The sequence below is a fragment of the Cavia porcellus genome, unplaced genomic scaffold (genome assembly GCF_034190915.1).
Source record: "Cavia porcellus strain 051 isolate PalLab524CR breed Dunkin Hartley unplaced genomic scaffold, mCavPor4.1 scaffold_12, whole genome shotgun sequence".
Taxonomy (NCBI): Eukaryota; Metazoa; Chordata; class Mammalia; order Rodentia; family Caviidae; genus Cavia; species Cavia porcellus.
The window spans coordinates 54799257-54816070 of record NW_026947495.1 but is presented as its reverse complement, the minus strand read 5'-3'; the positions used below and the strand labels follow the sequence as shown (position 1 = coordinate 54816070).

Below are 16814 nucleotides of genomic sequence, written 5' to 3'. Positions count from 1 at the left end.
TTAGGCAATTCCAGGTTCTGGCAGTTTCTGAATCATCCCTTGCTTTTGTTGATCTTGACAACTTGAAGCAGTATAAGTTACATATCTTGTAAACTGTCTCTGAATTGAGATTTCCCTGGTGTTTTGCTCAGGATTAGATCAAGATTATTAATTTTATGAAGGAGAGAAGGATTGTTATGATTTACATCTGGAATATTCTCTCCAAAGCCTCATGTGGGAATTTGGGATGGTGCCTGGATCCTTGGTAGATAAATGCACTAATGAGTCTGTGACTGAGTGTGGCTTTACTTTCTATTTTTTATTTATTTTTTTAATCGGTACCGGGGCTCGAACTCATGGCCACCTGCTTGCAAGGCAGGTGCTTATGCCGCTGAGCTAAATCCCCAACCCCGGCTTTACTTTCTCTCTACTTCCTGGCCATCATGCTGTAAGCAGCTTTCCTCCACTACAGGATCTTCCAGCAGATGGTTTCTACAGTTGAGCCTACCAACCATGACTGACACCTCTAAAAATGTGGGGTAAAATAACCCTCTCCTCCTTTTAGTTACAGAATGTTGGGTTTTGTGTCTTAGCATTGGGTAAGTGACCAACACCAGGAGCATAACAAAGTACAGAGATCAACGCATCTTATTACTGGTGCATATTATCAGTGTGATTTAGCATCATTAAAGTTAACTATGGTTTATTTTAAGATGCTTTTTGAAGTACATGTGTGGATTTCATATCATGGATTCCCAGTCAAAATTTCACCTGTGGAAAAACATCACCATTTCCAGAGAAGTGCCATTTTCAAAGCAGCTTTTCATTTTATTAACAATGAAAATTAATAAAAATTATGTTTCACTTATCTTTACGTTTGTCAGCTGTCAAATAATTTAGATTTGAGTCAATTTTACTCTTATTCTGGCATACATTCAATAAGGTCTGTAAGGCTACTTTTAATGTTATATGAATAGAATTTAAATTATCTACAAGTAAGAGATGCAGTGATGGAATGCAAAACAGCCTCTTATTATTATGCAGATGGAAATTTATAGTGAATCTTCTGTTCTTTGAGATAATGAAATAGCTTCATCCCTCTAACCATAAAGAAACAGGAAATTCAAACATTGTTTGCTTTCTTTAAGGAAGACTGAAAGTTGTCAAGCAAAGCTTACTGCTTAAAGGGATTCAGTAGGAAGCATTTGTAATAGAATAATTCCATTTTAAAAATGTGGATATCATATATAAAATAAAGTATGCTAATAATAATCATTGCAAAAGTCCAATTCAATTTGGGGAGCATAGCTCAGTGTAGAGTACTTATTTAATGTGCAGGAGAGCCTTGCTTCAATCCCTGGAAAAAACCAAAAGCACAATTCTTATTACAAAATTATATAGACATAATATAATATCCTATCTGCATCATTATAAGGTCGTCCTTCTGACTTTAATAAATCTTTTGGGAACTGCAGTTTAAATTACAAAAATTAAGTAAGTACGTTGCCAAGACGTTATAGAGGCTCCTGAGATATTTACTGCCTATGACAATGGGCACAGCTCACATTTTTGCCTTTATTTAGGTAAGATTTAGGGTGAAGATTTGCTTCTGTGATTTCTGGAAGATTCAAAATTTAGATTGTAGACATCTATGCAAACTCCATCATGGGTTTTCCTTCTGTGAAGGGGCTTTGTAGAACTCTGGAGATGACAGAAAGAGCTCGGAAGCAGTTTCCTGATGACCACTTTTCATATCAGATTCCAGGAATACACTATTGAGAACAGTGTGGCCAGCGCCATACCAGAGACTCAGAGTCTCTAAAACTCTTGAGAGATGTGAGAGTTTTCTATATTTTTCTGCACTGAAAGCATGGACACTTTATGCTACATAATTATCCATTTTACATTAGATAAAATGGATTTGAGCCATGTTTTCAATATTTTGTAGGAACTCAAAAAGAACTGTAGAAACTTGCATTGAATATAAATCTAACTTTTAAAAAGTGTATATTTTTCTAAGTAATAATTCACAAAGGAATCCATACTTTAGTTCTTAGGCTGATAAACATATTTTAAATGTTGCTGCCTATTTTGGAATGTTATCATTTATTCCCAAAAGTAGCAAATCAATTTTTTACAGAATATGCTGTTGAGGTGACAGCAGTAGAGATTCTTTCTTCTCTTCATTGTCATTTAGAAACAGGTTATTGAAGGTCACACCAGAGCTGACAGGTTTGAGGAGTAAATTTAGGAGATGCTGTGGGTGGCATTGCATGCCTCAAAAACTAACATGGAGAGAATAAAGAATATAAAATGAGGTTGCTTTGCCTAACCGGAAGTTGTGTGAATAGCAAGAATGATGCCTAAAATGAGAATTAAAAGTAAAAACAGTTATATTGAAAGATTTGCTTGCTTTTCACTCTTATACTTGGAAGTATGGTGGAGGACCAAGGGTATTGTTATCATTCTGTCATTTATTTTTCTCTTCGCAGTCTTTCCTTTCATTTCTGGTAATCTAGAATCTTCTCTCCTTCAGTTTCTTTTTAATCAATCCTTTCCCCTCATTCCAACTCTGCTTTCTTGAATTGACTTGAATACAGGTTCAGAGTTCAAAATATGTATCCCTTTTATTGAATGGAATTTGTATTTAATCTTTTCCAGTTTTGAAATGGACAATTTAAAATGTTATAGTTTATATTCCCCAATCTTCTAATAAAATAATATTGAAATTTCCTGTAAAGTGAATTTGTTTTCTCTTACTGAATGATAAAACCCATCCCTTAGTTTGTGTAATATTCATCTGATTTTTTTTCTGCAATACTTAGGATCAAGCCTAGGCATATTCCACCACTCAAATAGCTCTGCCTGTTTGTTTGTTCGTTTGTTATGCTTTCTTTTGTTTTTGAAACAATGTCTTGCTAAATTGCTTAAGCTTTTGATCACCCATTTCAGCTTTCTTCTCTGTTGGGATTACATGTGTTCACCAACACACCCAACTTTCAATACATTTTTGATTCACAGTATATTTAGTTTATGATACATTTATTAGGATGCTGCCCCACTTCTAAGTTAAAGAGTATCTCTTTCCATAGATATGGAAACAATAACAATGGCTATTAATGATTTTTAATCAAGTTTTTATAAATCTAAAATAAATTTGGTTATTTCATAATCGATAAAATTTGTTTTAGATACACATAGTGTTTTATCTTTAAGCAGCTTTCAATTTACAAAATTTAAAAGATTGTGCTATGCTCTCTGCAAAAAAAAGGTGGAAAAGCCTAATTAAATTAATTACAATATTTATTTTTAAGTGTGGTTTGGGAATAAGCCCCACTGTTTCTACTTGGGTGTAGAGGAGGGTACCAGAACATGTGTTCTGAAATATTATCTTTTAACTTGCTTTTTAATGTATTTCTCATGTGTGCCAACTCTGATTTCTTTTTTTCTGTCCTTATCAGATGAGTACCTTAGCCTGTGAGTACCTTAGACTTTGCATCAGTCTCCTTGTTAGGGAATCTGACCTGCTGTCAATTCTTCATGTTTGTAAAAACTCCTCAGTGTCTTTCTCTAGTTTTCAGTGATGACATGAAAATATTTCCTATTGAAGTGAAAATAAGGAAGCTGGAGAGCAATTAACACACGGGATAAGAAGATTATCAGGAACTTCGTGCTGACATTGGCTAAAAGGATATATAAAGCGAATATAGATGATAGCTGAATAAACAGACATGGATATGTACACACATACTAGCTCTATAATAAGAAAAAGGTTCAGAGTAAATATTTTATATCTATCTTTACTTTAGAAAGTCCTAGATACCAGGATAATGCAATCAAGTTTTATCTTTACTGATTGCCTGTATACCCTTTAATATGAGATTAGTAGTGAGTAGACGGAAGTGTTGTGAGAACTCAAAAGTACTGCTTTTATGTGCAGTGTTGTCATTTTACTCTAAAGAAGATATGATCACAGTAGTGTAGGTATACGGGAAATACAGGGATACACTTATAAATGCAAATTAAACATAAAAATACATATTGACTGGTTTTATGAAATGTAACTATCAAGTCCAATAATTTTAAGCACTTTTATTCAAACTACATTTTATTTTTACTGGACATAATTGCATGGCATGTTCTTGTAAAAATCTGAAAAAGGTATAAAAATTAATAATAATTCATAACCATTGTGTATTTAATTTCAGACTTCTGTACATTTTAAAACTTGAAATTAATACACACGTATGTGTGTAACTTGCATTCCATCAGTTTTCCATTATAATATATAATTTTGAAGATTAAATTATCTTTGAAAGCACTCATCTCATTTTATATTCATTTTTTATCTAAAAAACCTCGACTATCAGTCTTTTGGATTGATTACAATGTTTCAATAATACAAAAACATTGCAATAAAAATCTTCACAAATTTTGGAAGGTATCTGAGACTATGCATTTGGATAAAATCCTAGGAAGGAGCTATTTGGCAAAAAACATATGAATAAACATTTTAAACGACTACTGCCAAATTATCCTTGAAGCATTTGTAAACATTATTTATTCCTAGCATCCAGGTGGGGCAAAGATTTTTCACTATTTCCTCTCTGCTAGTACCTTTGTTACTTATGTTAATATCATAACTGATTCATAAGGCTAACTTGGTTTCACATGTTTTAGTTTTTATTTATTAGTTTACTATGAAGTTGGACATGTTTTGAAATGTTTACTAATTATTTGGATCTTTTAGACGTGTGCTCTTTTGCATTATCTCTTACTGTCCTATTATTTTTATTAAAGAAAAAGATTGTTGTCTATCAGTTGTATTTCCTTCCTCTTTTGTAGGAGCCTGCCCATTTAAAAATTTTTTTCTTATTATAAGAATCTAGTATTCTGTTTCTCAAGAAACTGAATTTTTAGTGCAATGCTTGTGAAAGAGTTCCACTTCATTTTTTTTTGAAGTTTTGAGTCTTATTTTTTCACTTTAAATTGAGTCCACCAGAAAATCTCAAACTTTAAACTGGATGCCTGACTCACAACAATTCCCATGGCTCATTTATTTAGCAGGTTAAGAGGGGGGGAAATAGTTGTAGACAAGTTATCCTCCGTCATTGACATACGCTCTGGCTTGTGTTGGAAAGTGCTGACTCTATTTCTAGTTTTTCTAGTCGTATTGTCCACTGGCACCAACCATTTCACCAGTCTGGTTTTATTGTAATTCCCAGTGGAACTATCAGATATTAGATATCAACTAGAGCTTTTTTCTTAAAAGTTAGCTTTAGTAAAATAAAAGGAAGTTTTACCTCTCTATACTAGATGAGGATGATGATAAAATCTGATCAGCCATTTCTCTCCACTTATTCACCTAAGACTTTGATATTCAGTGGTTGGTTAATGTCTGTCTTCATCGAGAAAATATTGATCATGGCGCCATTCACACGAGTCACCCCACCTCTGCTGTTTATATGGTCCTCAGTCATTTTTGACTCATGTATTGAGGATGTACATGGGGGGGGTGAAAAAGATGTGAGCAAATAAAAATATAGGAAAATAATATTAGGAACACTGACAGAGTAGAATTTGTGATAAACATCTGAGTTCAAGACATACGTTTACTTGGGTATCTGGCAAATAATTCTTGAAAGAGATGAAACATGCCAGGCAAATGTTAAGAATGTAAAACAACAGTTATTCAATCATCTTTTCTTTAACAACTCAGTTACATTTACATTGAAAGTCTATTGAGGCTAGTAACCCATTCATCATATTTATGATTTCCAAAAGTGTTAAGGAATTTCTAAAACACAACTGGCAACAGCAAACACTTGTCATATTTCTCATCTTGATTTAATGTGAATTAGAAAGAACAGAGCTTCTGGAATCAGACCATCTGGTCTATGACCAACGTTTTATAAACTGAACTAAGCCTGGCCTTTAAGTGACTGAACTAAACCTTAGCATTCCTAAATTAATCTCACACTAAAAACAATTCCATTTTTATATATGCCAGTGGAAACTCCAAAGGTAGTTAGTAGGGGTTTATTTCAGTTTTACTGAACTTTGTTTGCTCAGAAAAATGTAAACATATTTCATGATATTTAAAATGCTTGTTAATAACAGTTTAATGGAGGCATAATTCATATAACATCGAAATTACTGTTAAAGCGTATAATTCAGTTTTTTAGTGCAATGTAAACCTAATCATTACCTAATTTTAAAATATTTTATCATCCCAAAACCCCATACTCATTAACTCTAACCTCCATTTGAATGTGTACATGTGATGGCCTTTATTTTTCAATTCATTCGCTCTATCTATCTACCTACCTATCTATCTGTGTTTGAAATACCGGGGATTGAACCTAGAATCTTGTGCATGATAGGCAATCCCAGTTTGAATCCTAGGTTTAATCCTAGCTTGTACCACTGAACGACATCCAAAGGCCTCTCTACCTTAAGAATTACCTTAAGTTCCCATCAAAATATATATTTTTTTCTTACTGGTTTTGAAAAACAGATAATGAAGCAAATAATGTTAGTAAAAGTATTTTAATACCATACACCAATTATTAAACACAAGCCAACTATTTAAATTCTGCTCACAAGTAATATTAGCTGCTTATAAAACAGTGTGACCTCATTCTTTTTTATTCATAATTGTAAAATTTCACAAATCTGAGTTTATAAGTAGATATTTCCAAACTTGTTATTACATAGTATTACATGGCTTTAGATACATCCTCTCTCCTAAAAATTTAGTATCTGTGTACTCAAAGGCTGTTAGTATCCTGTCTTTGTAGATAGAGAAAATGATGACTCTAGCAATTTATAGCAGAAATATATGAAGCTTTGTACTGAAATCAGAGTGACTCAGCATCTCCTGTTACCTGTGATACTCTCTCCAGACACAACCTGATATATCTCTATTTCTGCATCAGAGTAGAAAAAAGGATGTTGGTTATATATGCTGAGTACAATCTCCTTTAGTACAGTGAAGCCAGCTTTGTCTTTACCGTATGATTCATCTCTTTTTACAGATAAATTCCTTGAAGACAAGGAATTTTCTCCTTAGTCTCACAGTCTTAAAACTCCCATGTCACAACAAGTCTAAATTAAGCACTTGAAATAGAACATAACATAAATGAAGATGATTTTATAGATTATAAAGAATTGTGATGATACATGCCATGGCATATGAATTACGTTGCAAACCATAAAAGAGCATTTGTGGAAATGTTGAATTTGCTTTTTAACTTTTAAAACATGGCATTTAAAAAGTGTTTCCTTCTCTTTTTAATGTATCTGACCACAATTTTTTTTAAGATGCATTGGTTTCTGATAATGTTTTTACTGGTATTGCACCCAAATAACCAAGTAAAAAACTCATATACCTTGTTCTAATTGAGGTTCATGTTTTTGATGTGGGAACAGAAATCAAAGGAAGAATGATTTCAGCCGTTTTCCCTGTTTTTTGCATCACATCACCCCAAAAATCTACATGATTTTTATATTTACAATTGAAAAAGGCTCTCACCTAACACTATATATAATCTATCTTGATGTTCGCAGTACATTGATGTAAAAATGGTTGATGTGTCCCAGCCTTCACACAAATTCACTGCAAAAAATATTTTTGTATATACATGTAGGTTGACTATGGAAGTATAGTCTGACAGCACATCAAAGTATTTTTTCTTTTTATATTAATTCCACCACAAAAGACCTAATTTTCTTTTCTTCATTCTCCTCAAAATATTTTCACCAGTTGTTTTAATTCAAAACAGAAATAGAGATTTTTCTATTTTTTAGGAAGAATATATATTCATTGAAACAATATGTAAAATAATCTCCCATTGTCTTATTTCACAAAAAAGAGCTTCCTTCAGAAAAACAGAGAAGTAAAGAGTGTGACTGTCATCATAAGATGTAAGAAATTTGATGGTCTGATGATTAGACAGTCAAAAGAGGACACAACCCAGAGAGTGTAGCTACCAAAAGCAATGTCGAAGACTCTTAAAAGTAGAACATTGAGTTGAATGGCATGAAAAATGAATTCAGATGAAAAGAGAATACAGAACATTGTTTCATGAGATTGACATTTTTTTCCTTCTTTCTTGTTTAATTTTAGAGCTGTTTTGTATTAGGTTCAAGATTTTAAGGTGATTACAGGTCATGAAAGTAAGTCTTGCCCACTGCCAGGAACACAGTAGTTACTTAACAGTTTGATAATTCTATGAACGTATGACCTCTTGTGGATTCCTCTGTTTCTTTTTGTTGTGGTGCTGTAGACTGAACCCAGGGACATGGGTATACTAGGCTAGCTCTCTACCGCTGAGCTTCTGTGTAATCCATGGCCTCTTATTTTTTAGGGTGTCTTTCCTATGGCCACATATTTAAATCTTTCTTTCTGTTTATCTACCCAGCCTCTTATGTAAGGAGCTGAAAAGGAGATAAAAATATACAGGATGAAAAGATGGCAACGTTGCCTCCCCCAGGATCTCAGAGCTTTGTCCGCTTCACAAAACAGTCTCTTGCCCACATTGAGCAGCGCATTGCTGAGAGAAAAGCACAGGAACCCAAAGAAGAAAAGAAAGATGATGATGAAGAAGGCCCAAAGCCCAGCAGGGACTTGGAGGCTGGCAAACAGTTGCCCTTCATCTACGGAGACATCCCTCCAGGCTTGGTGTCAGAGGCGCTGGAGGACCTGGACCCCTACTACGCAGACAAAAAAGTGAGTTCTTGGCACTTCTGTGGTGTGTTTCTTTCGGTTTCCTTCTGCACAAAATATATTTTAAACAGAGTACTGTAAGAGAAAATTAGGGGAAAATCAATCATGGCCATAATATTAAATTGAATGCCTCTGTAGGAAATTCACAATATGTGCTTTTCCTATTTTACCTTTAGAACAACTTGCCTTACTAATTTGATTTTTTTAACTGTTCGATATAATGTTTTGCTTTTATGCATATGATTACATATACCCCCCAAAATCTGTAGCATACTGTTTTTCTTGCTTGTAATCGATCCTATGTGTGTAAAAATTTGAAATTTCTTGAAAAGTTTTCAATGAGAATCAAAATTTCTGATTCAAACTTTAAAATGGTAAATTCTTTTGTTTTTTTACAAAATTTCAGGTGCAAAGTAACTTGAATTTGTCAAACCTGTATAGTAGCATGGTTTAGGCTCCTTTTATTGTCACTGCTGACATAATTGCTCACTATTGATTTACAGCATTATAGAAAGAATAGATGATTTTTTTTTCTAATACTGGAGGTTGAAACCAGGGCCTTTATACTGAACTGCAGCCCAGAAATTTGTGTTGTTTTTTTTTTTTTTTCTTTTGAGACAGAATTTCACTAAATGGTCCATAAGGGACTCAACTGTGCTATTACTCCTGCCTTAGCCTCCTACTGGTGTTTACCACTGTGCCTGGCATAATAAGCGAAATTTTCAAATGTAGTTTATTGAGATTTAAGAAGAAAATGTTGTATTGAAGACTAGACATTATTTTCAAACTAACTTTCAAGATAAAAATAAATTTTATAACAAATGGTATTTCAACATAACTCTTGTAGTAAAGGAACTGGTTTGTTTTCCTAGGTGAACACTACTATCACTATTTACAAGTAAAAATCAAGATTCATGAACTTGTCAACAAAATTCAGGAAAATGTATATTTCTAGAACAGACTAATACATTCTTATAAAAGAAACATTAAACAAGACAACCAAAAAGACTAAGTCAGTGCCTTCCAAGTGACACAAGTAATTTTCCTACCTTGACAGGGATTTTAACTTGGTCTTTCCGATTTTCAACCCAGTGCTTTTAGATATTTTAATGCTCTGTGTTTGCTACTTATGTTTGCTTGTTTTGATTTTTTATTTTAAAGAAAAAACAATGTCATAAAATTTCAAAGTAAGATTGTAGTACATTGCATTATTGTTACTTTCAAAATTGATGCTCATATTGCAAGATATAGCCATCAAAAATTGATCAAACAATGTAGACACAAATCTTTCTTTTCAATGAACTAATAGCCATTAGTAGTATAACTATCTTAACTATTTTATGTATATATATTTATTTTTCCTTTTCCTTTCCTTCTTCTCTCCTTTCTGCCATTCTAGTATCTTTTTCTTTTTAAACAGTTTCTTCCCGTTTCCCAATATCTGTTGTACATTTTGGATCTTATTTACTTTTTCAGCTTCTTACACTAGGGAGACAATGCTATGTTTATACTTATGAGTCTGATTTACTTATAAATATGATCTCAACTTGTATCCATTTCCTTCTAAAAGCCTCAAGTTTATCCTTCCTTATAGATGAGTAGTACATTAAGTATGGGGAGGGAAGTCCCTCATTAGCTGAACTTAGTAATTAGAACTATTTTTCCAAATCTATAAATCCATAAAAAATATGTTTGGAAAAACTCATTTGCTATTAACCATGACAATTGCAAGCAAGTGTTAACATTCTCTAAATGTAGTGGTAAAAATCAAAGATAAGGAGGCTGGGGATTTAGCTTAGCGGCATAAGCACCTGCCTTGCAAGCAGGCAGTTGTGAGTTCGATCCCTGGTACCGATAAAAAAAAACGAAAAAGACAAAAAAAAAAAAATCAAAGATAAGTTAATTTTCATCTGATTGATTTAAAGTGCAGTGTAATAGGATGAAGTTGTATTTTAAGTTAATTTCCACGATCATACATTATTGCTATTGTTTCTGTTGAGGACTATGAAAAAGAAAATGTGTGAAAATATTTTTGTAAGCAATACAGACTTATAAATACCTCAACCATTAATTTATTGCACAGAAATGGACTTTAGCTCATTGGACAAGTTGTTATTGACAGTCACCATGTTGCCTGGAACTTACAGCTGTGTTTCTTGAATACTACTACTGTGATGAGGAGTTGTAAACCACATTTGATGTGCTAGAGTAAAATTTTGGATTCTCAACTTCTAACTGTTGTGTGTTTGCTTTTGTCTCTGCAGACTTTTATAGTATTGAACAAAGGGAAAGCAATCTTCCGTTTCAATGCCACACCTGCTTTGTACATACTATCTCCCTTCAGTCCTCTCAGAAGAATATCTATTAAAATTTTAGTCCACTCATATCCTTTCCAAATTGCTTATTTGAAATGATGCTTTAAAGAATAAATTTACCACTTTTAAAAAATATAGATGTTAGTCCTTTTGCATTGTGAACAACATCACTTGTCAATTTCAGCATAAATTGATGTAAGCCTTGAAGGTGACTGACAAAATGGCATTATTGGAATTTTAGGGTGTATCACTTTAATGTTTTGTTCAAAGTGCTTAAAAAAGTAATCTAGAAGAATATTTAGATTATTTTCTAAGGAGACCTTAGAACTATCATTTCACCAACTGTCATTGTAAAATACTTGAAGTTCTTGCTGTAATCTCTTTATCATGTTCCTTGATTCTAAACCACCTTATTCAGCATGCTTATCATGTGCACTATTCTGACAAACTGCATATTTATGACCATGAGTAACCCTCCAGATTGGACCAAAAATGTAGAGTAAGTGGGCAAAAGTATATTTAAAAATAATTGTATTATAATTTTTATCTTTTATTTTTCATATCAGAAAGTTAATGACATCTATAAAAATTACAATGTTTATTTTCTCATGTTGTATAGTTACTTTTCTTTCAGTTTTTTTCTACTCTTATGAATTAAATCACTATCAGTAGTTTAGAATAGTTAGATGCTGCAAGCTTTCTAGAATAACAAACCTACCAGATCCTCTACTTTGTTCTTAAGCATGTTACAGATCTCTTACTTTGGCATAGATTTTAATAGATGCAATCTAGGAATTTTCCAGGCAGATCTAATATCAATGATATTAGTTATTTTATGTACTGCTACTTTCTGAGAGTGTGCCTGATAAGTACATGCTAAGCTTTTTCTGGAAAGACCTTTAATGCATTATAAAGTTAAGTATGGGTTCATATACTACCAACAACAGCTTCCAAAGGATGTCTACTTTTTTTATTCATGTATGTAAGGCTATATCCTTTTCACATCTAATGTCCCAATGGAATCTTGTGTTCAGGTACACTTTTACTGGAATATACACTTTTGAGTCACTTATAAAAATCCTTGCAAGAGGTTTTTGTGTTGGAGAATTCACTTTTCTTCGGGATCCATGGAACTGGCTGGATTTTGTCGTGATTGTTTTTGCGTAAGTACTCTTCTTTTGAAATAGAAATTGATGAAAATTTCAACTATTGCAGTAATCTAATAAAAAAAAGTCTTGGGGTTTCACTTTTTTCCTATATATAGTGTTTGAATTTGAAAAAAAGTGAGAGCTAGTTATTAAAAGATAAATACTACATTTTTTTCAGAGAAGAATTAGATCAAGACTTGAGTGGATCATCCATTTGGTGCTATGTAGGTGCACACTTTTCCAAGATCTTACCTAAAATCTCAAAAATCTGTAAGAAGCATAGATACACACACACACACACACACACACACACACACACACACATACACACACACACACTGATCCTTAGGTCGTCAATTCTAAATACAATGCTCTTTTCTTTAGTCTGCTATTCAAGGACTAATATGTCTAATAAAATAGAGGAATGATACTTTTACAGGAGTCATCACTACTTTCTAAATCTAATGCTATTGCCTTGCGGGCACATTGCATACACATCTACAGCTTGTTTCCAAGGGGGAAACAATTACATACATTAAAATATAAATGTAACATATTCATTGTTATTCTTTTCCCCAAGTGTACTTGTCTAAAACACTTATTTTAAATGCTAAACCTAGATACAATACTTTCCTTTTATAATTTTAAGTTATAAAAGGAACCCATATAAATTGGAGCCCCTCAGACAATTCAGAAGGCTCCTAAGATTTTGCTCTCTGATTGCCTCCCGCTGACACCCCCTCATTCTAGGTCAGTATGATGCTGCAGTTCATTTGCTGCCTGCCGATAAAAAAACATTGTGCCCAGATTGGATAATTTTATTACTCATCTTTTTTTCTATTGATAAAATTCACATAACATGATGTTCACCTTTTAAAGTATGGAATTAAGTGTTTCTTTAGTGTATTCACAAAGTTGTGAAACCACTACCTCTGTCTAAATCAAGAACATTTTTATTGTCCTAAAAAGAAGGCGATGACAAGCCATTTTTAGTCACTTCCACTTCTTTCTCCTCCACAAAGCCTTTCAAAACTACTAATTTATGATATTTTTATTTTTGTATGGATTTGCCTATTCTGCTTGATTCATATGAGTGAAATCATGCAGTATGAATGATTTGTGTGTGTGTTTGTGTGTTCTTCTGCTTTTGCAAACTATAACATTTTCAATGTTTTTTAAGATATTAAAAATCCATGTTATCATAATACTGAAAAGTTACTGTTACTGCATTTGTTTATTTAAGCATTTGAGTGTAGGAACTGCATGAATAATTTACTATTTGTATTATTGTATCCAATGTATCAATTCAAAGCGAATTAGTACCAATTGATTATGATAGAAAAAAAAGATTTGCAAAACTATATACCTTTACAAAAGCATTACAAAAGCCTCCCAAACATAGAAAATACCATGTCTAAAGGCACAGGTAAGTATCACAAACTCTATCTAAATTCTGAATAACTCTGATTTAATTCTACAGGTATTTAACAGAATTTGTAAACCTAGGCAATGTTTCAGCTCTTCGAACTTTCAGAGTATTGAGAGCTTTGAAAACTATTTCTGTAATTCCAGGTAAGAAGTGATTGGCGTGGACTACTAGGCTACTTGTAACTCCAACTGTTTGGGAGTTGTTCCTTGTTTGTGTGTGTGTTGTCACTGTGTTTGTGTATAAACTCCCCCATTACAGATATGTGACAGAGTTTGTGGACCTGGGCAATGTCTCAGCGTTGAGAACATTCAGAGTTCTCCGAGCACTGAAAACTATTTCAGTCATTCCAGGTGAGAGTGGGATTAAACACAAGGGCTGACTGTCATCTTTTGAAGAAAATAAAAAAGTCATGCAAGCGATTTTAATTGAATTTGATTCTGTTTTTCACAACTATTATTAAAAGTCAGCTTTTGAGTTTAATCAGTTGCATGAATCTTAGAGGATGAAGATGAACACTGAGCTCACATCTCCACTTGAAATTTTCCCTCCTAAGAGATCATTTTCCATCTGCTTCTCCAAGAAGGAAAATTTCAACTACTTTTAGTTGTTTTTCACATGGTTAGGAAAATAGGAAATAGCAGCATGGGGCTATTGCATGACACACTGCTTAATATGTCTCTCAACAAACTATTTCTTAATTGAAAATTAGTTCAGTATAATTTGTCATTATGTGGTGTAATTCAGGCTTTTATTTGTTTTGGTACCGTTACAGAGAGATGGTTTGTTTGACAAGCATTTGTTAAATTAGAAATTATAAAATTATAAGTGAATATGAATATGGTTTGAGCAACCAAATTATTTGCTTGATAACTTGAATATTTTCAGAAATATTTTACAATTTTAATAATTTGTTTTGATACTTGAAAACATTGTGCCTATAAAATGGCAAGTCCACCCCTTTAAACCTCTAAGCTCTTTTGAATTAAATTACTTACAGTCACTGACTTGACAAAATGCATGCATCTCTAAGGAAGCCTGTGTTTGCTTTGTGTCTCATTCCAAGACGTTACATCATCATGAACACTTTCTCCATTTGCAGGCCTGAAGACCATCGTGGGGGCGCTGATCCAGTCGGTGAAGAAGCTGTCAGATGTCATGATCCTGACTGTGTTCTGTCTGAGCGTGTTTGCGCTAATAGGACTGCAGCTCTTCATGGGAATCCTGAAGCAAAAATGTTTGCAGGATGAAATTGCAAAGAATGAAACAGCTATCAGCATGCTGGATAAATTTAAGAATGAAGAACTGAAAAGTAAGAATGCCCCTGTAGCTATTAATAGAGTAAAGTAACGCAAATAGCTTTGTTTCCTTCTATCAATTAAATGTTCACTTAATTTCATTATTTCAAACCTATTCATGTATACAGAATGTTACTATGGTGTGGGTTTTTATCACATTATAAATATTTTTATGTATTTTTCTGATCTTTGTTTTCTAACAGTTCTGGTTTGCAGTAAATTCAGCTATAGCAGTAAATGCTTGAGACAGATTTTTTAATCATAAAATTTATGAGTTTGACAAACTAAACATTGGCTGTGAAACCACTTTAACAGTATTACAACAGTCACTTCAACAATTTTTTTTATGTTTTTGTCATGATGAATCATGGAATGCAGAGCTTTTAAGAATAGAAGTTTTAAGGACTCTGGATCAAGCAGTTATCTAGATTTTCTGTGAGTCTACAGTTGTTACATTTATTCCATTTAAAAACTACTCTTAGGCCAGGGACATAGCTCAGCAGCACAGTGCCTGACTGGCATTTGCAAGGTCCTGAGTTCAATTCCTGGTATCAATAATAATAATAATAATAATAGTAATAAAATAAAATAGAATAATACTCTCATTTCTCTCAATCAGTTTCAAAGCATTGTTAAATAATCATAAGTAACTCAATTAAACTAAATTGTATACGATAACAATTTCAGCACTAGCTGACTTAGCATAAAAATCTGCCAAAACATTTCTTTGGTATTTAATTAATTATTTTTCAGTTTTATGAAAGAAATCAATTCCTTCATTACAATTTTGACATTTTTACCCAGTCCAGTCAATGAGTTGAGAATGCTCAGAATTCTAGAAATTCCATAGCTCTTTTGGGATGCATATTACTGACACATCCATATAACTCTAAAAAGCTTTTGCAATGCTTATTATTTGACAGTGCTTCTTTTATAATTTTATATATGTATATATATATATATATATATATATATATATAATCTAATTAGCTTAAAATAGTTCTTTTATGAAGAGATCTTTGTGGATCCATCTGAAAATTGCCAAAATTACTTGGAGATAAGTAAAAATTTTTAATCTAGAATCTGATTTTGAAAATTTTTTCAAAAAATTAAAGATGAAAAAAAGGGGCTGGGGATTTAGCTCAGCAGCAAAAGTGCCAGACTTGCAAGCACACAGTCATGAGTTTGATCCCTGGTACCAAAATAAAAAGAGAAAGAGAGAAAATTTAGTCAAAAACATCACAAGGTTTAAAAATAATCAGAATAGAATCGCAAGTCATTTGAATGACAGTCATTTTTTCAAAAAGAGTGACAGTTTAAAGATTTCAAAGGCATATGCAAAAATGTTAAAGTCATAGTAAAAACATAGCTCTTTTAATCAAGATCTCAGTTTTCTTAAGCCATCAAAATCCTAATAAATACAACAGGAAGCACTGGAAATTATTTTGCTACAGCAAAATTTTTGTTTTCTAAACCTAACACAGTTAAAAAAAACCTTTCCACAGTTTTTCATTAAGGCCAAACCAAAACTTGAAGAAAATCTTGTTGTAATAGAAAAGAACAATTCTAGTTTTAGGGTACTTTTAACATTAATGTACATTTTTTTAAAAATTCATAAATAATTCACATTTAGTCCCTTTGATCATACATAAAATTTCTTTCACTTTATTTCCCAATATGATAGTCTTTTTGTTGTTTATTCCATACAATACCTTTTCCTTCTTTTAAAATAACTAGATATTTTACTTTGGGACAAAGTTTATGTGCTTTTTACATGTGCAAAAATAAGCATCTTGACATGTCATAGCTTTTGATTGCCAAAAGCACATCGTGGCCTCTGAATACATTGCATATAGAATTTTTAATAAGTTCTAGTAATTTTAGATACTACATTATTAGAATTGTTAATTGTTAATGACT

The 16814-nt window shown here is 32.6% G+C and overlaps 1 protein-coding gene and 1 long non-coding RNA gene across 13 annotated transcripts in view; one reads left to right on the top strand and one right to left on the bottom strand.

Moving 5' to 3' along the window:
- The window catches only part of LOC106025441 (uncharacterized), a 188363-nt gene that overhangs the window by 54657 nt on the left and 116892 nt on the right, over positions 1-16814 (bottom strand). For 10 of the 12 annotated variants that reach the window (XR_010050837.1, XR_010050832.1, XR_010050828.1 and 7 more), the window contains 2 exons: positions 14595-14820; positions 6513-8782 (listed from right to left, as the gene is read on the bottom strand). This is a non-coding gene — a long non-coding RNA (uncharacterized LOC106025441). Of the gene's footprint in view, positions 1-6512; positions 8783-14594; positions 14821-16814 lie in introns of those variants that run through there. The other 2 variants (XR_010050836.1, XR_010050833.1) reach the window with 2 other exon arrangements.
- The window catches only part of Scn9a (sodium voltage-gated channel alpha subunit 9), a 79153-nt gene continuing 70791 nt past the window's right edge, over positions 8453-16814 (top strand). Inside the window, exons 1-6 of the mRNA XM_063259204.1 lie at positions 8453-8710; positions 10972-11087; positions 11429-11521; positions 12057-12185; positions 13858-13949; positions 14699-14908. Coding sequence (XP_063115274.1) covers positions 8453-8710; positions 10972-11087; positions 11429-11521; positions 12057-12185; positions 13858-13949; positions 14699-14908 — 898 coding nt within the window. The remainder of the gene's footprint in view (positions 8711-10971; positions 11088-11428; positions 11522-12056; positions 12186-13857; positions 13950-14698; positions 14909-16814) is intronic.